We start from the raw sequence: 27,074 nt of genomic DNA, 5'->3' as shown, positions 1-27,074 counted from the left end.
ATGAGCAGTGATAAATATCTCTCTGCAAAACGTTACATCAACGTTACATCCAAGGATAACATTACTTCCCGTTACCCTATATGTATAATTATCGCAACGGTCTAAAGAACGTCATACAATCTCACTTCATGATGATGAAGTATCAATGGGAGAGAGTATACTCGATGGTCATTTCTGTGGTTTGGCTTTATCTCCTTTTATAACTACCAGTCAGATTGGATTAACAGTTGTTGATCCAGTATTCACAGCATCCGTTCTCCAATGGTTTACGACGGAATTTGATTGAATGGGTGGCAAAAGTTGTGATTTACCCTTTCAGTACACTGGTTTCGTCCTTCCTACGGTGCTAATTAGGAATAATGATTTCCCATGCCGTTCATTTTGCGCAGAATTGCTCGTGGATGACGATCTATCCGGTCTGCTGTTGTAGAGAAATATGTCACTTCAGCGTAATTTAATTATTGAAGCTTAAATCAATTTATTAGCTTTCGTTCCCTCAGTGGTCAATTATTTACGGATCTATCGCGGCACAATTGACGGCAACAGGAAGCGATAAAAACCAATAAAGCTTCCCATCCCAAAAGCCCATTGGAGCGGCGGCAGCGGCGACGGCGAACGATTGCCATTCGTTTTCTCGACGATGGATGAGGCACTTGATAGCAAGACAACGCACTCGGTGGCTGCTATCATTGCTGGTTCCCTCGAGGGATCCACTACAGAAGGAGGGTCGGGTCAGATCGGCAGCCAGCATAAACATATCCAAACATACAGATAGACTTTTCTCTATCGGCACATTCATACGTACGTATGACCTCAAAGCTCCTCAAGTTGATTGCTTATTGCAGTTGCTCGCAGCCAGCGGGAAAAAATGGCCATCACTGCCAGGGCTCGATTCGTACATGGCAATGCTATTGAGAATCGCCCGCCATTCACCATAGGGGGAAAAAGCCGGCGAAAAAGTTTGACTTGACTCTCGGCTGGTCCGGGACGAGACTGGAGTTTTCTTCCGATTATTCTCTACAATTGGCATCGAAATGCTTTCCTCATGCATCGCATTGGACCGACCTCCTGCCAAGTTTGCGCCATAATTGGATGTTGGACTGAGAGTTGCGTTGAACGTGGGACAGAAAGTCGCAGGGCTTCACTGAGGTAGGGGTAGGGGACGACCGGAAGTAGGTCCTACTTTCAGTCACAATGGAAAGGGATAACAAACGGTCTTGTGTTAACGTAATAGACTGGGAAATGGTACGAACTTTTTTTTCTGGATTGAATTGTGGACTTTTGTTGGCACTGTAGAATGAGCGCTGTCAAATCAAACATAGATATAAATTTTAAAGTTCAAAGTAATATTGGCACAATTTAATGCATTCTCATATTCATATGATGACACGTACAACTTTATTTTTAATAAGATAGAGAGGCCCCTCGCACTGCTTCCATATGAATGTACCACATTAGTTTTTACATGTTTTCTAATTTATATGCGGAAAAGGTACATTATGGACGCCCTAAGGAACTGATTTAAAACGAATATTTAAATCCATTACATTAAAAACATTCATTCAGCGTCAGTGGTCTAAGCGCATTTCCGTGCTGTGGAGTGTGGGTTCACCCTGGTGAGGACTAAACTTTTCGTGAAGCGAAAAATTCTCCACTAGTCCACTTCGTGATATGTGAATGTGTCTTGTCTGTTGTGACAAGTATTCAGTCTATGCGACCTCTGGTCGAAGACGGTGATCCTGTCTTTAATAACAATGGTATGTTAATAAACAAATGTTTCTTTGTTGAAGATCTAGAATGATCGACGGTGAGTTGTTGTAATCAAAGATGTTATCGATCATTTAGTAATTTGCGTTCGATCATTTAGTAGTTTGTCAATAACTCATTCCAAAAGCTGAATTTCTAAATGTGTTGTATGGTAGACCTCCTCTGCCTAATGGTTCGAGTTTGAATTCCACTAGTAACGGAGTTTTAGCTATAGTTTCAGTAATTTAGACTAAATGATAACGAAATTCCAATAATTTAGTTTAAGTAACTGCAAATAGCGCTATAACTCCGTTATTAGTTGAATTCTAACAACGAACCATTAGACAGAGTTGTAGAAAAACCTTCACACTAGAAGTCGACCATAGTCCACCAGAGTTATTGAAAAACTACTAAATGATCGAACGCAAATTACTAAATGATCGATAACATCTTTGGTTTGTACAATGTTATGCTTTTTTCTATTTAGAGACAAGATATGATGAAAAAGGGATTGTATGACAATTCCCCGAATGCAATTTCCCCGAATGTAACAATTCCCCGAATGCAATTTCCCCGAATGTAACAATTCCCCGAAAATAAAATACCTGCAAACACATCTTCGCAATAGACTGTATGCGTTCGAAAAAGCAGTGTTTAAAGATACATTCAAGAGTGTCTTATTGGAGTTTATCAGCTGAATTGGTGGTATTTGTAGTTCTTGATCCTCCAAGATGTGTTGTTGAATTATAAAGATATCAGAGTACAGTGTATCAAACTGCAATTCTGATTGAAAGCCTTTTGGTAAATATTTTTCCTATTTTCGGAATCATACTCCTGTCCTGCATATACCTTCTTCAAATATATAAGGCAATGGTGGATGTGAATCTTTGTTAACAAAAATAATGCGTTTGCCCGGAAAGAGGCAATGGTGAATGTGATTCCTTCTTTTAAAAAAATGCATCTGCTCGGAATAATGCAATGGTAAATGTGTCCCTTCTTCAGACGGTATTTCACCAGATAATGAATGTAATTATTCTTTTTTTTATAACTTGTATCTGTCCTGAATGTGGGGGATAATGGGGGATGTGATGCATTCTTTAAAAGAAGGCAGTTTTACAAAGTAAAAAATGGTAGATGTGTTCCTTCAAAAATAGGCGTTAGCTCGAAATAATGCAAAGATGAATGAATTGAGAATGAGAATAAAGACTAATCTGATCTCTTATTTTGATGCAGGCGAATTTGGCCATAATAAGGAAAAAATATATAAGATCCCTTATTACACAATACGTATTAAATGTATTATATTTCACCGAAAAACATTTTGCCGAATTCAATTTCTCAACATGGCGGTCTGTAATTTTCGCGGTGTGACTTTTGAAGGATTCTACCTTTTTCAGAATGACCTTTGGAAGAATGCCGTTTTTCAGAATGTTGTATTAAATAAAGCATTTTCTTAGATAAGTGTGGTGTAATATAACAGCAGTTTTAAAACATATAATTGCTTCATATCAATCATTCATTATACCTGGCAAGCATGGTACTTGCTTAGTAAACGAATTATCTCTTCTTTTGCTATATTGCGGACAGAGAGAGACCTTAATTTAAAGAAGGCATTATCTCCTCCATTCTCATTACACCGGACAAACGCGATCATTTAAAGAAGACGTTGTTTCATTCTTTCACTTTATTAGCGGTAGCGTTGTTACTGTATACTTCGTAGATTGGACACTAGTGATACTCATGTTTCTTATGGAATCCTTATCCAGATTGCTATCGGAAATCAAGGTGGGAATTACCCTTGATTCCAATCTAAGATAAAAATTGCATAAGCATGAGGATTACTACTCCCGGCCACGCCCATCTTTACCGTAACTAGGGATAGGAAAGGAAATGTTGATGTAGAACTTACTTAACGAGAGGCCCCCGACTTGGCGACGCCCTCATAAGTTCTACGGAGTTGGTGGTTGGGTAGGGTAAGGTAGGTCATGGAGGTTTGCCTCAAGCTGGCAATTCGACCCACAGACTATGTTGTTTACCTGTTTTTATTTAAACTCTTGCCAGCCGGCTGTCGAAAGAGTATGCTAATATCGATTTTATTTACAGTTTATTCTTTAAATAATTTACAGGCGATTTCTTAACCTCAATCTACCAACTACTATCCGTTGAACAAATCTAAATTTACCAAATTTGTACTTTCTACTCAGTGAGCAAAACGATTCCTCTAGGTTCATCGAATACAAAAATCAACCATGCATTTTAAATATAATTATACTAAACATTTTACAAAGTTTTATTTGAAGTATTTGACGAAGAAAACGACCTAAGAGACTCAAAAACCAAATATAGAAAAATGTTTGCCCAAACTCCTCCGTAATTAAAAATTTACGATGCTAGTTGAAATTGAACTCAAAGATGCAATTGCTGCTTAAAAAAAAAAAAATGCTGCCATAAAAACCTTGCGGATAGTTCACACGAATGTGACATAGAGGGGTAGGGGATTGAAAATAGCCAATTTTTGCGTTAGGTTATTAATGGAGGAAAGGAGGAAAGGAGGAAAAGGAGGAAAAGAATATGAAATGTTACTTGTATGAGTCATGTTACTCAGTACAATAAATTTACGATGGACCTACATCAGAGCAGGGCGCAACTGAATTTGTTTCATTCTTTCACTTTATTCCAGACAAACTAGTTCATTTAAAGAAGGGACTATCTATCCTCTTTGCCATATACTGGGCAAATGTGTTCATTTGAGGAAGACATTATCACTTTCTTTCCCTAATACAGGGCGATGCTATCATCTCAAGAAGGAATTATCTCCTACAGTCGTCTTATACCGAAGAAACGCGTTCATTTCAAGATGACATTCCCACAGTTATCGAAAGCTTTCCGGTACCTGCCAGTTGCATGAATGTCTTGTGTAGCAAGTACAATGTATATACTGTGCACAAGGAGCCGAAAATGCTTCCCACCCTGAAGCATCTTAGGCCGCACCGAGAATCGAACTCGCAACCTCCGGATCGGCAATCATACGTCTTTGCTCGCATGGCTTACTTAATACCCATCGCCTTGTGCGGCACTCAAAAAGAAGGGAGATGTATTCGGGGAAATGTTACATTCGGGGAGTTGTTACATTCGGGGAAATGTTACACTCGGGGAATTGTTACATTCGGGGAATTGTTATTCGGGGAAATTGCATTCGGGGAAATTGCATTCGGGGAAATTGCATTCGGGGAATTGTCGTACAATCTGAAAAAGGTAAATATTTCATTCAATTTTGTCGATGAAATTATGAGTTAGGGTCTCGGCATGAGGCATGTTATCCACCGAGTCGATGCGAATAAATCACCCCGGTGCACAGTGGCTAAAATCGTGTTTTGAACGCGTTTAATTAATAGTATCTTTATTATGCAACTTAGCGTAATGGTGTCTTCGAGACATTTTATCAGTAAGTTTATACGATTCTTTAGAGGCATTCAGTTTACTGATCAATCCCCCTAAAAGTGAGATGAAAAATTTATTTTTTCCACTTCACAACATATAAGGTTTGATTCTTCATAAAAGTTGTAGCAAAAGTTCTACTGAAAAACTTTGCCGAAGACACCAAGTTCGTAATTCCGTTACTTTTGGAGACTTTTTACGTATTATGCAGACAAGCCCTTAAAATGTGTTTTTTCATCATATCTTTTTCACTTTAATTTATACATTTTGTGCATGTTCTAGAAAGTTTTAGATAATATTAAAATACGCCGTTTGGTGACTATTGTGACTTAAATGCTTTAAAAATAAAAAAGCTATAACAGTTTTATTGGATTTTTTAGTCATATTTAATTTAACTGCAATTTGACAAGGGGCAAATTGTGGCAGTCAATCTCATACGCATAACAAAGTACAAGTAATGAACTTTAAATTATTACCTGAACTGTAGAGTTGTAAGCGAATGTAAGGAATGTTTCATCAAAAACCATTTCCTACTATGCAAGGTAGTAATCAATCACTCTTTAAAGAGTTGATAAACTAATGCACCATGCGTTTCCATGTGCTTGGTTGCTTATACATCGAACATGCTCAAAACTTGTTGGCATAAAAATCAATAAATCTCCAAAAGTAAAGAAATTACGAACTCGGTGTTTTCGACAAAGAGAACTTTTGCTACAACTTTTATGAAGAATCAAACTTTATATGTTGTGAAGTGCAAAAAATAAATTTTTCAACTCACTTTTAGGGGGATGGTTCATAAGGATGAATACCTCCAAAGAAGCGCGTCAACTTACTGGATGTCTCGAAGACACCATCACGCTAAATCACACTATAAAGATACTATTAATTAAACGCGCTAAAAACACGATTTTAGCCACTGTGCGGTGGCTTGCTGATGGCCTCAACAAGTCCCATCTGTACAAATAGGGTAACCAACTTGATTGTAACCCCAGCATATTTTGGACCCTCCTTGCGACATTTTTTAAATTTTCAAACTCAAAACAATGCCGCTGCTAAATCACGCACTGTCTTCGAGTAAACAATATTGTTCTGCATTTGTTAGACTAGTTTCATGTGTCAAAGTGACGATGTTTAGATGAAATTTTAATGAAATCAATTTGAAATTTGTGTGAAAAATGTGATCTTCAAACGCAAGAATCTTCTCAATGAAGCATGCCAATTGAAAGATAAGACTTTGCTCTGGCGCATTAGACCAGTAAAAGCTTAAAATTTGGCTTTTATTAAACTAAATTGGGGGTGTCCGAATTCTGTAAATTTGGGGGTCCAAAACGAAGCAAATTTTCATCTTCGGAGCACAAATGCAGTATACAATATAAACCTCTTGCATAATCCTTTAACACGATTGTTTTTGAATTTCTTCTATGCAGCATTACAAATTGTAATGTTTTTAATACTATTGCTTCGAAACATCCGAAACTTTTCAAAACATTTGTTTAAAAATACAATGGGACTCATATAAAGTTAATCCAATTAATTTTTCTTCTAAGTAGGGTAAGGTACCGGTTTTGGCCACCTTAGTGCCTAATTTGACCAACCCTGAAAAATGCATGTTTTCCAAACAATATCGATCAGTTTCAACAGCGAAGAAAGATAATAAGGGATATATCTCCTGTAAGAGCTGATAAAACCCTCGAATATTGCTTTACTTTTGTAGTTGTGTGTCTTGGGTGAAAATCACATAGGGTAACTGTACCAGTTTCGCAATGTTCCTAATTTGGCCAGTTTCTCGCATAACTCCGAAAATAAAGCAATTTCCGAGGGTTTTATTAGCTGTAACAGGAGATATATCCCTTATGCTTCTTCGCTTTTGGAAACTGATCGATAGTTTTTGAAAAATATGCATTTTTCAGGGTTGGCCAAATTATGCATTAAGGGGTACATATACCACTGGAGTACCTTCGCTGGCCTCAGGGGGTACCTCGGACCTCGGGAAAATGCGTAATGGCGGATGTATTACAATTTCAATCAAAACTTATTGATAAAGCGTTTTGTTTCATTGTTTCATAATATAATCTTGTACATAATATGCATGGCGATCAGTAAATCAAAGCCTATTGAATCCTGCTCTCCACAACCCGCTTAGGGTATGAAGGGCAGTGGACAACAGATGCTCCGGAAATTTTTCAAATTTCAAATATCGCTGCCGAATGATTTTTTTTCTCACATTTGTCACTCCTAAAAGTTGTAACCGACGTGAGTTATTCCAAGAATTTCTGGAAGAAGAATTCCTCAAGGAACTCCAAGAAAAAATCCTGAAAGAACTTCATAAGGAAACCCTGGAAAAGCTCCTGAAAAATCAATGGAGAAATATTTGGAAAAACTACAGGAGGATCTACACTTTACAGGAATAATTTCTGAACGAGCTCCAAGGAGAATTTTTGGAGAAACTCCAGGAAGGAATCCTGGAAGAGCTCCAAAAAAAATTCCAAGGTTCATCCTGAATTTTCCTAGGAATTCATTCTGAATTTCCCCAGGATTTTTTTTCCGAATTCCCCCAGGAATTAATTTCGAATTCCCCTAGGAATTCATTCCGAATTCCCCCAGGAATTTGTTCCGAATTCCTCCAAAAATTTATTCTGAATTCTCCTAGGAATTCATTTTGAATTCTCCCAGGAATTCATTCCGAATTCCTCTAGGAATTCATTCCGGATTCCCCCAGGAATTCATTCTGGATTCCCCCAGGAATTCATTCCGAATTCCCTCAGGAACTCATTCCGAATTCCCCCAGGAATTCATTTTGGATTCCCCCAAGAATTCATTCCGGATTCCCCCAGGAATTCATTCCGAATGCCCCCAGGAATTCATTCAAAATTCCTTCAGGAATTCATTCCGAATTCCCCCAGGAATTCATTCAAAATTCCCCCAGGAATTCGTTCCGAATTCCCTCAGGAACTCATTCCGAATTCCCCCAGGAATTCATTCCGGATTCCCCCAGGCATTCATTCCGAATTCCTCCAGGAATTCATTTCGGATTCCCTCAGGAATTCATTCCGGATTCCCTCAGGAATTCATTCCGGATTCCCCCAGGAGTTCAATTGAATCTAAGTTACGTCCGATGCTAAAGTTATATGAGTCAAATAAATAGTCAGTCTTTTTGTCAATATCTTCTCTTCTTCTTCTTCTTATTGGCATTACATCCCCACACTGGGACAGAGTCGCCTCGCAGCTTAGTGTTCATTAAGCACTTCCAAAGTTATTAACTGCGAGGTTTCTAAGCCAGGTTACCATTTTTGCATTCGTATAACATGAGGCTAACACGATGATACTTTTATGCCCAGGGAAGTCGAGACAATTTCCAATCCGAAAATTGCCTAGACCTAGACATAGTCTGTTGTTTGAAAACGCATCATAATATAAAAAAGCAATTTTAGATTTGTGTATCATTATGTCGTCGAGCCATATAAGTTTAACCAATTGCAACAACGTCTGGGGATACAAGTTTTAGTAGGTTTGAAAAGTTAATTTCCCATTACATCTAACGTTTCTTACGATGTCACTTCGTCTCACACTGTTCAATCCACTCATCACCTATCTGTCTCATTCATTTTGTGTACCTTACGTTATTCAGTTCAAGTCTGTTGTACGGATTGAGAGAGTAATTCTACTTCGATGATCAGCCGTTTTTTGTCTGAATATATGAATCAAATAAAAAGTCTGAATGTATAGGAGTCAAATATAATTGGGCTAAATCTTGGAATAATAATTCTGTAAGTAGTTAACAATGCTTGTTGTTGTGATTGGTTTATGTAATTTTTTTGTTTGCATGAAGCAAACAATGACAACTCACAACCCAGATTGGGTTTTATACACTATCGTAATTGTGTACGGCCCTAATTGCACAAATTGTACTCTCTGACTTGTTTACCTAACTCCATACTTCGTCGATATAAGTAACAGAAGCTCACTGTAATTTTGTCATAATAATCAGAAATTAAATTCATCTTCTTTCATTTACTTCCTCTAAGGTAGTAGGCATTACAGCGAATAGTGATAAAGTAACGACATATACTCTAAGAACAGGTTCCCTTCTCGAAACAAGTTCAAAACCAATAAAAATTATGTTATTTTGCCCAAACTTCTCCGTAGTACTTTGTGCTTTGAGAATTAAGTAATGGCGCTTTTATTTATAATTATCTCCCAATTCAAGCCTGCACGGTGGGCCTGAACGTTTTAATATTTGTCTCATATTTATGAAATGCTGCATTTTAACTCTGATATTCTGTATCTGGTAAGATATCTTCCTAGTCATTTGCTACGATGAAACATTGGGTAGCATGTTCAATGTGCGTCAGAAAACTGCTTTTACATTTTTAGATTACATAAACTGCTTTGGGAAATTACATAAAAAGCCGACAAAATAATTTAACATTTTCAATTAAAAATTTGTAACAAAAAATTGTATTTTCCCCCTGTCATAATACTTTTCCGCAAGCTTTTAAATGATTAAACATAATTTTTATAACAGAGAATCTTTATTTTTATTCTTTATTAAAGAGGCTTGTAGCCATGGGCTGGCTCACTTCTGATGGAGAATCTTCTAATTTTGTATTATTTTCATAATTATTTTATAGTATTTCAAATATTGATCATACATATAGCTGAAGCTGTTTCTAAGGATATTTAATCCGTTCAATATTCGTGGGTTTAAATATGGGTATCTCTGATATGACTAGTCGAAGATATCGAACCGCACTTATCTGAAATACCGTTGTTGAGAAGTATGTATGTTAAAAAAAATTAAAAAAATAATTACTGTAGATCCGGTTGTTGTTGTACCGCGGATTGAATTCGGAGCTTCCACGGCAAGGTAGCCGCTCCATAATGTACCGTACAGTATTTTTCTACCCGATAATGGACGATACCAATATGGTGAAAACATACACAGGAAACTTGGTGACAATTTAACATTTACATTCGAATCTATTCTTGCAATATCCTCTATCTGTTATCTGTTCGTGGTTTGTTTGTATATAATATTCAATGTAGGTAGGTTTATATTCTTTTCTACTAGCTACTTCTCAAGAGCAAGATCAATTGTGATTATAAATTGGTTTATGTCTGTGGCCCGGATCGGATAGAGATACACACAATAGTTACACAATTTTCAAATAATTCTAATCTATCTAGGAAATTAAAATTAAAAAAAGGATTCAGAGATGATGCCAACTAGCTTTCAGAATCCATTACTTCTATAAATTTCATTCAAATTTGTGCTATTCGAATCTTGCCATGTTAAATTACGATCTATTAATGACAAATATTCAAATTTTACCAATATTGGCAAAAAAAATCCTATAGCCTTTACGTATACTTAGAATACGCGAAAGGCAAAAAGCTACAGGTGTATTCAGAAATAAATCATTGCTCTCTGTTAAAATGTAGGATTCTTTTTGAGCTGTAATGAGGAATCAAGATATATTCAGGTTTTTCACCAATCTCTTCTAATTTTTGCACATTACAAGAAAAAATAAGGTTACATATTCATTTTAATCGAAACGCTCATATTATTATGTATGATACTGCTATCCGTCTTTTTGTTTCATCTTTTCAGAAATCAAGAAGTCTATTTTTCAATCTGTGAACCGAAAGGATGAATATTTCCTGATTTAAACCAGGACATTTTATGACGAACTATTGGTATCTCTGAAGACAGCATTAATCCACAACTAGCTGGTGTTGAAGAAAGGTTCTCCCTCACCCAGGACATGCGAATTTATACTTGGTGAGAGAATTCCATTATATACATATTATATTGAATATTTTTATATTACAAATTATATTGAAACTATATGATTATATACCATAAAAAATAACCATCAGGGCACCCGATTGAAGCGATTTGGATAGGAAGAGTGGAATCGCCAACTTCCTGTTGTTAACATCTCGTGGATAAAGGGCGGGCTCTTCTCCCCATCTATTGGGTCAATCTGGGAAACGAGGGCTAGATAATATTATTGTATGTACGAACTTTCTTCTGGAAGGAGATTCTCTATTCATCCCGTGGATTCGCATAAGTGTCTCTGCTTATGGAACCACCCCACCCATTTTTGGCCCTTCATATAGGAGTTTGATGAAATACAAACAATAATATAATCATGATCATATCGTCTGTCAGATATGGCCAGTGCTATCGACAGGTGCCTTGCTACAATAGATGGTAGTATCATCGTCATCATCATCATCTCACGTTATTCAGTTTAAGTCTATGTTATTTGCAAACCACTTCTGTTGCGTCAACTGTTAGTTCACTGACTCCATTCTACCCATCTAATACCAATCTCCGAAGGGTTACCAACGCTGTCCCTTGCCTACGGAAATAAAAGTCCTACTTTAGCTTTTCATGAATAGTTAATATAAAATAGGTAATATGAATATAATGAATGTTATTTCGAGTTATCCTAGCAGACACATAATCTGTTTATTGGTTTCAAGGCAGCGTACGATTCAGTGAAACGGAATGAATTATGGCAAAATATGCTAGAACATGGTTTTCCGGCGAAACATTGTTTTACGGCTGATTCGTGTAACGTTGGACGGATCGAAATCAAGCGTAAGGGTTGCGGATTAAATATCGACATCATTTGCTACCTTAGATTTTTTTTATTGCTTTATTTACGTGATTTTTTTATAATTTTCTATAAGTTCATCACGGGGTTACCTTAGATGGATTGAAGCTTTTGTGCCTTTTAAGAGGGAGATAGCGTGGATTGGACTCACGATCAATACTGGAAAAGGTCGTGATCGTCATAGGACAGAGAGCAAAGTGACTTTTTATATTTCAGCGACGATGAAAGAATCATGGGTTCTTTAATCAATTTCGCATGAAAGTCAGTCATAAAAGGATATGGTGTTTTTTGCCTTTCTCGTACAACAAATTTGTACCGAAAGGCTATCATTTCACTCCAAAATCGAACTTTTTATAGAAGTCTCGGAGACCCATGATGTTATATACCAATCGACTCAGCTCGTCGAGCTGAACAAATGTCTGTCTGTCCGTGTGTATGTGTGTGTGTGTGCACACGATACTAAAAAACATTAGCCACTTTTTCAAATAGTAATTCTTGAACGATTTTCACGCAACAAGTTGCATTCGACAGGGAAAAAAGCCTTGTTGATCACTATTGAATTTGATAACGATCGACCATTGCGTTTAAAAGTTATTAAGAAAATGGAATCGAGCTATATAAGCGCCATATAAGGTTAGTGTCTTGGCTTAATGCGTGAAAGGCAGTATCACCACTCGGTGAATTAAGTTGGGTTTTTTAAATTAAAATTTCTAAATTTTTTTAATGAATATATGCGAAGAATTGTAACTATTCGGCAAATTAATCATTTTCTTTTAATTCACCGAGTTGAAAGTGATATCTAAAGTCTAAACACAAAAATAAAGCAGATATGCAAACTTTTATGCCCTGTAACGGTTGAGATTTTTTAGCATGCCATTCATCTTTCGCGTTTCTATAGATATTGAAAGGGGCAGATTTAGGGTAGTGCAAATTTCAAAAATGTTCGAAAATTCCAACTCTCATATGTCTATCAGCTTCTTTTTGATGATTTAGGAGTCCTGGCAAAAACCTCTAACTTTACGTATAGTCTGCTGGCGATAAAGGATATGACAGTGTTCAATGCGCAATGCGCATATTAGGGGCGTGGAGCGTCAAGTTTTAAACGATTTCGTTTAGATAATTAAGAATTATAGATTTCAATTAGTCAACAATTGTATGTATGTTTCACAATATAAAAATATGCATGTAATTGTAAACTTGTTATGGACTCATTTGGTCTGCTAAATATATAGTAAGGCGTACGCAAGACAAAGAACAAATAATTATTGAAAATGAATTTAGTTTAACTCCATTAATTCATATTATACTGCGAGATACTTGACGAACCACCGTCGATCCCATCATCCGTAGACAGGAATAACATGTTAAGAATATGTTTCTGTACTAAAATCTTGAATCTGAAGGTCAGGAAGTCACGATTTGAAAGGCATGAAGGCTTTTTTCCGAAAAGCACAGTTGCTTCTTTGAAAGAGGATTTCAAGAGGCAGCTTGATGTAGGCAATTTTACATTTATCTGGTTAGCAATTGGCAAATAAAGGTTGCAGGAAGAAGAAGAAGTCGAAGGATGATATTTAAAAAAATGCATGGGGAAGCATACGGAAGTTTTTAAAACTCTTCTCAAAAATTCTAGAAGTAATTTAATGAAAAACGGTTAGCAGTACGAGGTTGGACTTTACTTTTACTGCATAATAAACGCAATTTTTTAATTTCAAATTTTATTTTGTGATATCACCCTTAATACACAGTATGAGCAAAGTCCAATCCCGTACTGCTTTCCGTTTTTAATTAAATTGCTTCTAGATTTTTTGAAAAGAGTTTTAAAAATATCCCGTATGCTTCCCCGTCTATTTTTTTTTTTCAAATATCATCCTTCGACTTCTTTTTCTTCATGCAACCTTTAATCGCCAATTACAATTTAAACTGCAAAGAGATTATTGACGAAATTATCTTATACTAGTCGAACTGCCCGATATTTCTCGGGTTTTATTTTTGATCTGTCAATCATTTAGTTGATTGAGGCGTCGCACTCTAGATCGATTTCACTTCGAGTTTGATGGCTTTCCATAAATCTCATCCTCATAAATCCGTTGCATTTAGACAACTTCCCAACTTTCCCCAGCAAATTGATCAACTATTAGTATGTACAAATACAGTTGATCCCAAGACGAATCGATTACTGAGAGAATCTTGTAAATTGGTCCACCCGTTCGTGAGTTATATTGCCTATAAGGAAATGCTAACTTATTTTTATATATAGATACTAGTTGAACGTAGCCGAGCTTGCTCGGGGTTGTATTATTTTGCATTCCTGTCAATTGTTGTGTTCATTGCAGCGCCGAACTCTAGATCATTTTATGTGCGATCGCATTGGGATTTCTCCCAACTGGCACTAATGTTGTATTTAGACAGTTTTCCAGCTTCCCCTACCAGATTTGCCAACTTTTTGAATACACAGCGGAGCCCAAGCCGAATCAATTGGTGAGGAAATCTTGAAAATCGGTCATATTAAACCGCATGACTCCAGTGTATACCGTTTTGTTTGACCGATAAATACAAGATTTGTTCGACTGCTTCAATTTTGATTAAAATATACTAAGCTCTTTTAAGAGAATGTCTTCAGCGTGTAAAAATGAAATGGAACAGTCCTTTACCCGCATTATGACAGTGATTGAATTGTTTTCTAAGCAAACACGATAAATACAATAACCTACTGGCTACCCTTTAGATTAGCCAACTAAATATCATAAATTTATTCGCTACCACCAATTCCGTCCTTCGAGAAAAGAGGCTCAAAGATACTCAATGAGCAACTTTTTCCTCACCTCATTGAGTCAAACCATTTAGTTATCATTGAGAAATGAATATATTTCGGAGCTACCCGAAAAAGAGAGAAACGCAAAAGTACAAAAGAGAAGAGCAAAGATTCGTGTGTCGAGAGCAGTGAGCATTTTTTTTCTTCTCCTGATTCGCTCTGAGGAGCATTCCATCCCTGTCTGCCTGGAACAATGCAAATGAGAATCCCTTTTTAGAAGTAGGCATTTGTCCGCAATAAAGATGAATGTAATCTGTTATTTTGATGTAGGCGAATTTGGCCAGAATAAGGAAAACATATATGAGATTAGGCAAAACGTATCGAAAGTATAACATTTAATTTAACATTAACAGAGGCCCGCAATCGTCCTTTCAAGAGGCCAGGAAGCCTTTTTTATCTTTAATAAAGTGGCTTGCAGCCCTAGGCTGGCTCACCTCTGGCCAGGAAACCTGATTTCAAGAGGCCCGGAGGCCTATTTTCGAGAAGCACAAAAAGCTTGTTTCAAGAGGATTGGAAGCCTTATTTCAAGCGGCCCATATGCCTCTTTGCAAGAGGCTCGTAAACCTTCTTTCAAGAGGCCCGGAAGCCTCCTTCCAAGTGGTTCGAAAGTCATTTTTTCATTCTAATCATTATATTTTGAATATTCACTCCTTGTTCGAAGATTTCTTCAATCAAGATCCAGTGAAACAATGCGTGTAGCGGAACAAAGACTACACTTGACAAACATTAAATTACCAAGTTTTTATTTTGCACTCATTTGTTCCCTTACAGAAGAATAACGCATATAAACCCGTTAAAGTATGTAATTGTACAAAATATAGTTCATTTTCTTCGGCTCTCAGCAATTGATGTACTTTAGATTGAAATATAATATACACCTATATATTGACGAAGGGCTGTACATTTCGTTGCACGTAACCGATCTAAAACCATCTAATTAAAATTTACAATATGATAAGCACCGCAGTAAGTACACACCCTTCTGCGGAACACCAGTTAAGATCTCCATCGGGATGACGACCCGAGATGATGACAGCGCTCTAACCGAGTCACTTTTTAATGACACTTCTCCTCTGTTGATTATTCCATCCAACACGTTCTACGTACTTCACACCTCGCCCCATGCATGCATGGCTTTGTTCTTTTCCTTTTCCGCCAATATGCGGAAAAATTTATGAGCTCCTCCGCTAACGGTCCTGCCGGTCGTTGTCGTGGCCGTAACTCTTTCTGGATCCGTGCTTTTCGGTGGAGGGAAGTGCTTTGCCGCGCCGCTATTTGTGTGTTGATTCCAGCGCACTTGTCGTCTGCAAAGTGTTTTTCCAATGGCGGCCTGGGCGTTTATGACGAAGCGATTCGTTTTTCATTCCAGTAGTGCCAGCCAATTGGAAGGCCGGGTGTAGTATGCCAATGGTTTTAATTGTAATTTCGAAAAAAAAAAGTTGAATGAATTTGTCACTCTTTCGTCTTCTATTTATTACAATTTTACAATTTTAGTTTGCAATTATAATGTACGAGACAATGAAGAGAAAAGTCTGCAGGTTTTCACAATTCTGGCACCACTTCTCATTTCAGAGGGTGTCGGAATTTGTCTTTTGTATTTGAGTTTTCTTTGAGGTTAGTTCGCTTCGTTCACGTGGCATTGCAGCACCATCAATAGAACAAACCTATGGGACCGTGCTGGAATCGTTGTCGTTATCGTCGTCTTCGCCGGAGACCACGTGGCATGCTTCCACTGTTTGATTTCGCCCGGTAGGAGTTGGTTGACTATCGACCGACGATATGCAGCGGAACCGCATCTCGCAGAATGATTGCATATTGCACGATGCATGAATTGCACACGCAAATGAGCACGGCACCGAGAGCACACCAGGAGAAAGGAGAATGACGGAATAAGTGTGTTTGAGTGCATAAAGACTTCTAGGTGCGACTCAAATTGCATCTCATCCACTCCACTCTAGAACTCGAACAAGATCATTGTGTCCCCCAGCCCAGCACTGGAATAAGGGGACGCAAGAAGCAGAGCATTTGGGTGCACATGGTCCATCAACCTGCTGACTGCCTTTCGTCGTTTGATAGAGCCGTGTCCTATAATGTCGCTGTCAGTTGTCGGTATTGCCGTTGCCTTTATTTGCATATGCAAATAAAAGTAGATGGCGGGGACCTAACGGAATAGATGGACTGCAATTATCCAACTGGAGGAATGTGACTAGTGATATTATGTTGATGCATAATATTCAGAGTACAGCAAAGCATGATTACATTGGGTTAGAAAGCTGTTGTTTTTAACAGTGGACAAGTAAAGGAAAACATTTGTGCACAATACTGAAAGAAAAACATCACCGTTATCGAACTCATATAAACCCATTCTTGAAATTAAAACTTCATAACGTACACATGATTGGGTAAATTAATGCATGTCAGTATGTGGCTCTCTCAATCTTACTTTTTAAAGATTTGATTATGCTCCAGAAATCCCAAAACGCCTGTGTGTTTTCCTCGTTTTGGTAACTATGGAGTATGGACAGTACATTGATGCGAGTGGAGGTGCATGGTACATTGTAGCTAGGGCGTTTTGTTTCCAAAATACAAAGCAGATATTTCATCGAATTGTGAAAAATTGCAGTTAAGGAGGGGTACGGCCTATGGGGCCTCGTTTCTTAATTTTCTGCTGTCGACCATCAATATTCAAATTTAAAGTAACAAGTAACAACAGTTGTCACTATTTTTACACTCTGGAACAACGAGTTTTTTTTTTGTTTAAGCCAACAATCTATATAATAAAAATGAGTTGAGATTTCCTTCCTTTAACTCGCGAACGGGTTGACCGATTTGCAACTTTTTTTCCCTAATCGATTCGTTTTGGGGACCGCAAAGTTTGTATATACAAAAAGTTGGTGAATTTAAAGGGGAAATGTAAAAAATCATCAGAATACTATTTTGGGTCAGCTGTTTAGGAAAACAAAACACACGCATAGAAATTAATCTAGAGTGCGGTATTGCAAATAGTTCATTGTGGCATTTTCAACACCCGGGCAAAGCTGGGTTTCTTTCGCTAGTACTGAATAAAAACCGCTACCAATTTACACCTCAGTCAAAATACCAGCCTTTTGTTCTATACGAGATTTTCTTCAAAGCTCTTAAATACAGTGGTCGACTGTTATTAAATTTAATACAGTCGGACTCGACCATCCGGAGACTCGATTATCCAGGGTACGATTTTCCGAAACGCAATTATTTTTTTTTTTGCATTTTAATTTCAATACAAAAATGAACAATATGACGTATGACGTAATGAACAATATGAGACGTATCTAGATGGAGGGTAGGAGTTTGATATTGATATTTGTATTATATATTAAATTCATGAATTCAAATGAATTTATTTAGGGTAGCTGCTCCTTAAATTCATACCATGTACCCATATAAATAACATACGCGCACGGTAATGGCGGCTTCCATGAATTTAAAGTGTATCCGTCGCTGTACTTCTTTGACATCTGGCTTGGGTTTGACATTTCGTTTATCCTCTTCCCTCATCCTGGAACAGGATGATAACGGAATGTCAAACCCAACCCAGATGTGAAGAAAGTACAAGAACGGATACCGTATGCGAAATGCTGGATTGGAGAGCAAATTGTTTTGTTTTTCATTCTTGGATTTTTTTTTCAATCGCAGAGCACTTCAGATATTTAACAACACAAACGACACAAATTTGGCCAAAATTGTCTGTTTTGCGAATGTTATTGATATAGGAGCATGTTATTAATAATGGAACAAATACCATAAGCTATTTTCATACATAATATTATTATAATTATTTGAAGAAACTTGAACGATTCCATGAATCATTGAGGTACCCTCTATTTTTTCGCTGTAAATGAAAATAAGCATATTTCGGATCTTTTCAAAATTTTCCGTTTTGCGAATTCCGCAAAGTTCTTCCGCAGCTATCAAAGTTCTACCACAAGCCTGAAAATCTTCAATACACTGAAACAAAAACCTGATATTTAGCGTTGTCATCTTAGAATGCCATGCCAAACCGTATAGAAAAATATGAAGTGACAGATGCGATAGTTTGAAAATTGCACCGGAAAGTGGGAAGTTTTCTCTGCAACAGCAATAACTAATGAGATATATCTTGAATGTAAGCTTCCGAGCCTCTTGAAAGGAGGCTTCCGAGCCTCTTGAAAGGAGGCTTCCGAGCCTCTTGAAAGGAGGCTTCCGAGCCTCTTGAAAGGAGGCTTCCGAGCCTCTTGAAAGGAGGCTTCCGAGCCTCTTGAAAGCGGGCTTTCGAGTCTCTTGGAGGAGGCTTTCGAGTCTCTTGGAGGAGGCTTCCGAACCTCTTGAAAGGAGGCTTCCGAGCCTCTTGAAAGGAGGCTTCCGAGCCTTTTGAAAGGAGGCTTCCGAGCCTCTTGAAAGGAGGCTTCCAGGCCTTTTGAAAAGAGGCTTCCAAGCCTTTTGAAATGAGGCTTCCAAGCCTTTTGAAAGGCTGGCTTCTCTGAGCATTTTGAAAGGAGGCTTCGAGCCTCTTGAAAGGAGGCTTCCAGCCTCTTGAAAGGAGGCTTCCTGAGCCTCTTGAAAGGAGGCTTCTGAGCCTCTTGAAAGGAGGCTTCCGAGCCTCTTGAAAGGAGGCTTCCGAGCCTCTTGAAAGGAGGCTTCCGAGCCTCTTGAAAGGGGGCTCCCAGGCCCCTGGAAAGGAGGCTTCCGAGCCTCTTGAAAGGAGGCTTCCGAGCCTCTTGAAAGGAGGCCTCCGGGCCTCTTGAAAGGAGGCTTCCGAGCCTCTTGAAAGGAGGCTTCCGAGCCTCTTGAAAGGAGGCTTCCGAGCCTCTTGAAAGGAGGCTTCCGAGCCTCTTGAAAGGAGGCTTCCGAGCCTCTTGAAAGAAGGGGTTGAAAATGGGGTCTGAGGGGTTCGAGGTACCCCCGGGGCCAGCGAAGGTACCCTCAGGGCTACATGTACCCCAGGTTGAGAACCGTTGTTCCAGAACATTTATGCGAACTTTTCGCTTCAAGAACTTTTTTTACTATTTTTTTACTATTTACTTTTTTACTAAGAAACTATTTTTGATGCAAACTCCATACAAATCTCAACTGAAATCCGATTTAACCCCCCTAAAAATGCATGAAAAAATGCACCTACGTGAGAGAAGAAAGCCTATACTTTCGTGTAGTGTGTGTTTTAGAGATACTGATTTTTTGAAAATAAGCCTCGTCGGACAAAAACACCGTGAAGCTGTTGCAATTGAGACAAAATTTTCAGATTTGACATTAACATGTGGTTCAAAAACTGATGAAGCATACGCTTGTTCGACAGTTAAAATGCATTTTCGCCACCATAGAACGGTGTGTTTGGGTGCATAGCAAGGATTTCAGAATTAGTTTTCAATTGATAATGAACGATGATTGACGAGAAGCATAAGCCTCTGTCGATCTTCACCATTCATGAAAACAAATTTATCGTCTTCTGATAAAAAGGCAAAAAAACAGAATCTGAGAAATCTTTCCCCTACTGACGTTATGGTAAAAAGCTTCGTTTTAGCTCATTTGCCAATTAATATCATGTGTAAAACATGTCGAAATGCATCATGAGCACCGATGTACCCACAATTGAAGCTTTTCCGAAGAAATTTATCATGGATGGTATCAATCAAATATAATCATATAAATCAAATAAAATCATCTAAAATCAAAGAATTACGCAAAAATCGACCATTTTCAATCCACTGTCAAATTTTTTTTATCAATCATGCGAAAAATAAGATCCAACGTGCGTCGAATGCTGCTAACAAAAAAAAAACCAGTCGGCGGTATCATAAAGCACTCGCGGCCTCTTGGAAGTGGCAGGGGGAGAGGCGATGGCAGTGAGCTGTATTGGAAAATGGTTGCTTCCATAGAGTTCGAAAGCAAGCTCCCAATTTAACATGGAAAGGAGGGGCCGGCTGATGGTGGACACGTCGATGGCGGTGGCCGTATGGCCATCAAAAAGGTAGGTGAACCATCGTTTGGGGGTACTAGATCTGCCTCCTCGAAAGCCTTGAGTAGGGCAACATCACGAGGGTCTTAACTTATACCTCCCCAGGTCGGGTGGTGGGCGTTCATGTCTCCCAAAAAAGAAAGGGGAGACGGGGTCTCACTGATAATGTCATTCACCTTTTGTTTGATGGCGGGAAGCGTTCAACAGGGGCGGTAGACATTCATTATGCTAATAGGAATGCTACCTCGGAGACGGAATCCAACGACTGCGCATCTTCACGGAACTGAAAACGTCAAAAGGGATCTTCCGGAGGATCCCTATCGCCAAGGAATGACAAACTTTGCAAAACCATTTGTATTTGCCTCCATGGGAGCAATCCATGGACGCTGGTGAGATGCGGTTGACCTCCTGGAGGGCTATAATCCGTTTGTCAACAGTTCCAGGTTGGGCAGGTTGTCTTGGGTGGTCGAGCCTGGGTTATATCTAGACCCGTAGACAGGGCTGACCTAAGGGGCTGGATTGGATTTGGTGACATGCTGGTAGTGATAGGACCAGGAAAACGGCCGAACGGACAGGGATAGAGGTCTCAGGGTGCCGTATTCATAGCATCCGTACTAACTTCTCAATGGTCTTGGTTGACGGTGGTGGCTTGCGTCCCCCGTCATCTGTCGGGGAAAAACCAAACGTCCCGATAGCACCTGACAGGAATCGCTTGCTTCCCACGGAGTCCTCCGGAGAAACAGCGTATTGGGACCTTGTGCTTGCTAGATTCCTTGCAGGGGGATAAAGCGTCCCTCTTCCGTCTATCTCCTGGCACCAGGGGGAGTTTCTCGAATCCAGTGTCCGCAAGACGTCCGCACTGAGGGGACCTCAACTATCGGAGGATCTGGACAGGTTCTTCATTCTTCGCGAGTCTTCGTGCACTGGGTTCCGTGATCGACCCGGTCGTTCCGGAGAGGTCATGATGTCCGGTCTACCGGCGCCAAGACTACCCAGGACACCGTGCATGATCTGCACTACATCGGAGAGGGGTAGTAGAGTCGAGTGGGGCATCTCAAGAAACCAAAGAAAATTAACCTGATTTTTTCATTGGTAATTTTTCTAATTCAATACCAAATATTCAAAACGACTGATCCGCTTTCAGAAACAAAGGTTCAAACGTCGATTTAACGAATCTGAAAGCTCTCCCACGCAAACCAACACCATCAATAGGTAGCAGAAGCCTTCATCTACGTGTTGATGATGTTGGTTTGCGTTGGAGTGCTTTAGGATTTGTCAAATCGACGTTTGAATTTTTTTTTACGACAGCGAATAAGTCGTTTTGGAAAATTTGGTATTGAGTTTGTTATGGAAAATTTCTATTTATTATAGGGTGAGTTTTATTTTAGTCATTACAACTTAAAAACGATAATTATCACCTTTTGCAATGTTTTAACGAAGTTTTTGCACATTTTACAGTTTTCACACAAACGAACTAATTCCATAAATTTGATTAATCAGAGGTGGAATAAATCCTTCCGGAAACCGAGTATGCCAATCTGGAATGGTTAAACTTTCCCCATTCATTACACGTGTCAGGTTTCACTCGTTCGAAACCTGCAGTGCCTTTGGAAGAGATAGGTACTTATGTACACTGCAGGATAAAATAAGTTCTTCTCTCTTGGTGCAAAGTTTTTCGATTCACCTTTGGGGAAACTGACGACCAGATTGCACACTGCAGCAAACACAAAGCACCATCAAGCACCGGGAACTGTTCCTTCCGTTCGAATTTCTGTAGATACCTGCTGCGAGTGCACGCAAGATAAATGACCTGGAGGGCACTAATTAGTGCAACATTGTTTACGGAAGTGAAATATGCGAGGTGAGTCCTCAAGATTTGCATTCAAGTCGGTGAAGGGAATGACGATGACGGCTCCGAAAGTTACGGCTTTAGTCGGGCATGAAGTAACTTTGGTCGAATGGTCTAGTGGCACGATCTTAGACGTGTCTCGGAGGCTTGTTTGTGAGAAGTTAATCTAGTCGGTATACCGAAGGCACTGAACTTACTTTTGCAATACCAATCAGGATGCACTCGTAGAAAATGCAAACGAAATACAAAAATATTTCTTTTGAAATTCCGGATCATAATTTTTGGTTTTAAAGTTGCCAATCATAAAACAACTCACGTCCATACCAAAGAAGAGAGTGCTTTTATGATCATTATAGTACTCAAATGGGTTGAATAATAGTAGTTTGTGCAACTAGTTGCAAAAACATGATTTTTACACGGTTTGATTGATTCGAAGCCCGTTTCAAAAGAAACTTCAAGTGGAGCTTGATAATAGATATTTCACAATATATTCATCAGATTTTTCTAATTGAGAATGCTCAAATACTATCTAACAACGTGCTCTTGCAATAAGACGAGTTAAAGCTGTTCCTTTAATTCAGTGATTTCCAAAGAGCGGCCCTCGAATCCTTCTCCTGTGGCCCGCGTGAGATTTCCGAATATACACTTCATGTGGCGCATTGATAACATTACATCCCGGAAAAACTTTTCATATGTCAATATGGCATATGTCAAGTGATGTTTAAGAAACATATAAACCAAGATCATTTTATCGATTTAAGTCCAGTCAAGTACGGGACACTGGAGACGACCCTACAGTTACGGCCCGCTTCAACAGCTCAAAATAGCTGTGCGATCCTTGATAGTAAATAGACTAGGGACCACTGCTTTAATTCCACCGCTATGGAACATTGTTCATAACTTTACAGGCCAAATGTCGTTTGGCCGAATGCCATTTGCGTTTAGTCAAATAGTTAAAATTAATTGTATATTATTCGGCAACTCGGCCGAAAATCATTTTTTCGAAATGGACAAATGGATATGAAATTTGCGATAAAGAATCCACGTGCCTTGGAGGGACTCGAACTCTGAACCTCTAGATAGGCGTGATAAACCCCTACACACCCCTAGCCATCAGAATCCGAGTACCAACCTCCACCGCGGTTAGCTCTTTTTTTTAGCAAATTGAATATTTCTCGGATGCTCGATTTGTCCAATCTTCACATGTGCTTTACTGTTGTAGAAATTTCTCAATCCTCACTTCTCGCTTAACCCACTTCACACCAATTCACACTACTCACTACTAATTACTCACTTTTCTGCACTCGTAGTCTTAGGTTAATTTTAAATATTCCGCCAAACGGCAATTGGTCAAATCCCGAGCAGGAGCGAATACCTTCATAACCGAAATTGGTTTGAACTAGCCTTGCATAAGAGGTAAAATACCAAAAAAGGTATTTCAATACTAAACGAATAATAATGTGTGATGCGTTTGGTGAACAGGCTAGTTTATAACAGAGTATGGTCTTAATAACAGAATGTGTTATTATTGAATCAATTTCTCCTGCTCGGGATGGCCTGGCTCTCTTTATGCCGTAAGTCGTCTTCCGTGTCTTTCACTTAAAACTTGATTGGAGTACTTCTAACTAAGCATTCCACTAAAAAAGCTCTGAGAATAAAATTCTGTTTATAAATTTTTCATTACTTATTTCTAGATCCCTCAATATTTTAATACAAAACGTTGATTGGCCCTAAAACACAGATAGGAACAGGGGCTTCAAAATTTGCTCCAAGTTGATAACGATAGACGACGAAAAAGGGGCATGTCTCAAGGCAGCAAGCTTATGGCAACCTAATAGGCTTTGCTAACAGAATTCTGATTTTCGACACCCTCCCCCTCATATGTATGTAATTATATGAGACAAGGCCCCTACCTAAAAAATTACGTGACACTTACATACCACCACCCGTAAACACTAAATCGATTTGACCATTTTTAAAGTTTTGACGTAGGACTTACGTCTTTTTTAATGTACTGAGTGTCATTTAAATTTTTGGAAATCGAAAGCGAGAGCGTATCACTGAAAGGGAAGATTTCAATCGTTACTAGCGCCTTTATCTTTCGATGAAATTTGATGATTTATATATCAATCAACTCGGACACTCTCCAGTAATTTGCCAATTTCATCGAAACTTAAAATTTTTAACGATAAGCTATTTAAAATTTTCAATTCTTGCCAAAGCCAGTAAACATTTCAGATGTAACTAATCCAGTTCGTGTATTCTTAACACTGACATCCAAATGATGCAAGGCCTTTGGGTCCACCGCAAGACTTTCTTTGTGTTTAAAACGAGCAGTTCCTGCCGTGCGCGAGTCATTAGAGATGAATGGCCTTGAGGGTTAATATCCCTAAAAACAAACGAACAGTGCGTAATGTCTGTGACATAACCGGGAAGTGGACGTAGGACTTTGGATTAAAAAATCGGCGATAATACCCCAAACATTATTATTACAATTTTAGTGACCAATTTGGAAAAAAAATGTCGCCCTCCTGTCCGATCCGTACAACATCCCTGTCGATAACGGCAATTGAGTGGCAGACGGGTCTAGGATGGCGGCTATTTGCACGACGGGACGGTACCCGATCCAAGAGGTGATACACTCCTCTGCTGAGGGTGTCGCGATAGCTAAGATCAATGGTGTGTTCTATTGTAGCTGCTATGCCCCACCAAGGTGGCCATTAGAACAGTTCAACCAGATGATAGATAGGCTATCGTCTGATCTAGTGGGTCGTAAGCCGGTCGTCATAGCAGGAGATTTTAACGCTTGGGCAGTGGAGTGGGGTAGCCGCTGCACCAATCGAAGGGGTCAAGCGTTACTAGAGCTCGACGCAGTGCTAGTCAATGATGGTTCCGCTAGCACGTTCAGAAGGAACGGGGTCGAGTCATGGATTGACGTAACGTTTGTCAGTCCTGGTCTGGCACCAGACTTGGACTGGAGGGTGGACGAGGGTTACACCCATAGTGATCATCTAGCAATTCGCTTTAAGATCAACTATGGCGTGCAACATCCGAGGTCCGGGGATCCCTGTCAGGTCCGGGGGTGGAGAACCAATCACTTCGACAGCGAAGTTTTCACCGCGGCCCTGGGACTGGAAGCCAACACTGAAGGTCTAAGCGGGGATGCGTTGGTAGCTGTCCTATCACGCGCGTGTGACGCCACCATGCCGAGGAAAACCCTGCCGGCAGACGCCGATATACTGGTGGAGTCCCGAGATTGCGGCCCTTCGATCAACCTGCCTCAAGGCTAGACCAAGGATGCAACGTGCCCGCACCGAGGATGAAAGAGCAGACCGCCGTGAAGTGTTTCGAGCTGCGAAACTGGCCTTTAACAAGGCCATTAAGAGCAGTAAGAAAGCGTGTTTCGACAACCTATGCGATGGAACCAACGCGAATCCGTGGGGTGGCGCCTACAGGATAGTGATTGCCAAGACCAAAGGGAGCTCTCCACCCCCTGAACGGTCCCCGGATAGGTTGGCGAGGATTATCGAGGTACTATTCCCGCCCCGAGCCACAAGTCCCTGGCCTCCTGCACCGCAAGACAATATGGGTGCAGCCGAAATGGTGGCTCCGGTGACGAACGAAGAGTTACTCGTGGTGGCCAATTCCTGGTAACGAACAAAGCTTCAGGGCCTGATGGAGTTCCAAAAAGCGCTCTCAAGGCAACAATCATAGCGAACCCGAACATGTTCAGGCTAGCTATGCAAAGATGCCTAGATGAGTGTAGATTCCCCGCAAGATGGAAAAGACAAAAATGGTGTTGTTGCTGAAGGCCGGGAAGCCGCCGGGCGACAGTTTTGTTGCAATTTTTTAAGTATTCTTGATATAAGGAAACTGATCCGATCTCCATCTCACTGAACATATATTCATCTCATCGCGAATCAAAGAAATACAGCACAAATTTTGTTGCTTCTTTTTGTCAACATGCGTGCTCATGATATGACCAATGCCAAGCTTGCGCGCGATACATCGATGTTTGAAGACTCGATCTTCTCTTATTATTTGGACAAAGCCGAAACAAACAGCCTTTTCAGGGCTATTATACGAGTTAAATTATTTTCTTCATCAGTCGCTATCGTATGGACTCGGAGGTCCTTCCGTCGAAGGGCGAAAATGCAGTCCACATTCCTGCTTAGCCTACTTATGGAGGAGAAGGTTGCCGCTGTCGAGGCTAATATTCCGACAGTTTCTCCGCTACCAGTCGACCGGACCTCCTGATTTTTATTTTTTATTTTTTTGTTCGACGTAGTTTTCTGTGTCGGTTGATAAAAAGGTGTTGCCAAAGAATGATATACAATGCCGATTTTTATCCGAATTAGTTGTTGTGAGAAATTTGGACATTTTATGTATCTTTAAAGCCATGGTCAAGTCAAGTGCTATGAACGCTTCGCGGATATGTCACTGTTCGTTTTATTCATTGAAGGGTATTTAACAATTCGTTCAAGTTCACAGTTAATTAATAATAGCAAAACATTAGCGGTTAGTATATTGCTATATTATTTTCAAATTTGGGAATAGATCCGAGGTCTGGCAACGGCTCCTGAATCTGGTGATGGACTCCCCAAAGCATTCGTCCAATGTTTACATTTGTGA

General features: G+C 39.4%; 1 protein-coding gene across 1 annotated transcript in view; it reads left to right on the top strand.

The window, feature by feature from the left end:
* Window positions 1-640: 640 nt before the first annotated feature.
* LOC134204725 (tyrosine-protein kinase-like otk) overlaps window positions 641-27,074 on the top strand; it is an 82,431-nt gene continuing 55,997 nt past the window's right edge. Inside the window, exon 1 of the mRNA XM_062679501.1 lies at window positions 641-731. Coding sequence (XP_062535485.1) covers window positions 641-731 — 91 coding nt within the window. The remainder of the gene's footprint in view (window positions 732-27,074) is intronic.

This window comes from Armigeres subalbatus, unplaced genomic scaffold (genome assembly GCF_024139115.2).
Source record: "Armigeres subalbatus isolate Guangzhou_Male unplaced genomic scaffold, GZ_Asu_2 Contig857, whole genome shotgun sequence".
NCBI classification, from domain to species: domain Eukaryota; kingdom Metazoa; phylum Arthropoda; class Insecta; order Diptera; family Culicidae; genus Armigeres; species Armigeres subalbatus.
Note: the sequence above shows the minus strand (reverse complement) of the source record. Positions and strands in the feature narration are given on the sequence as shown.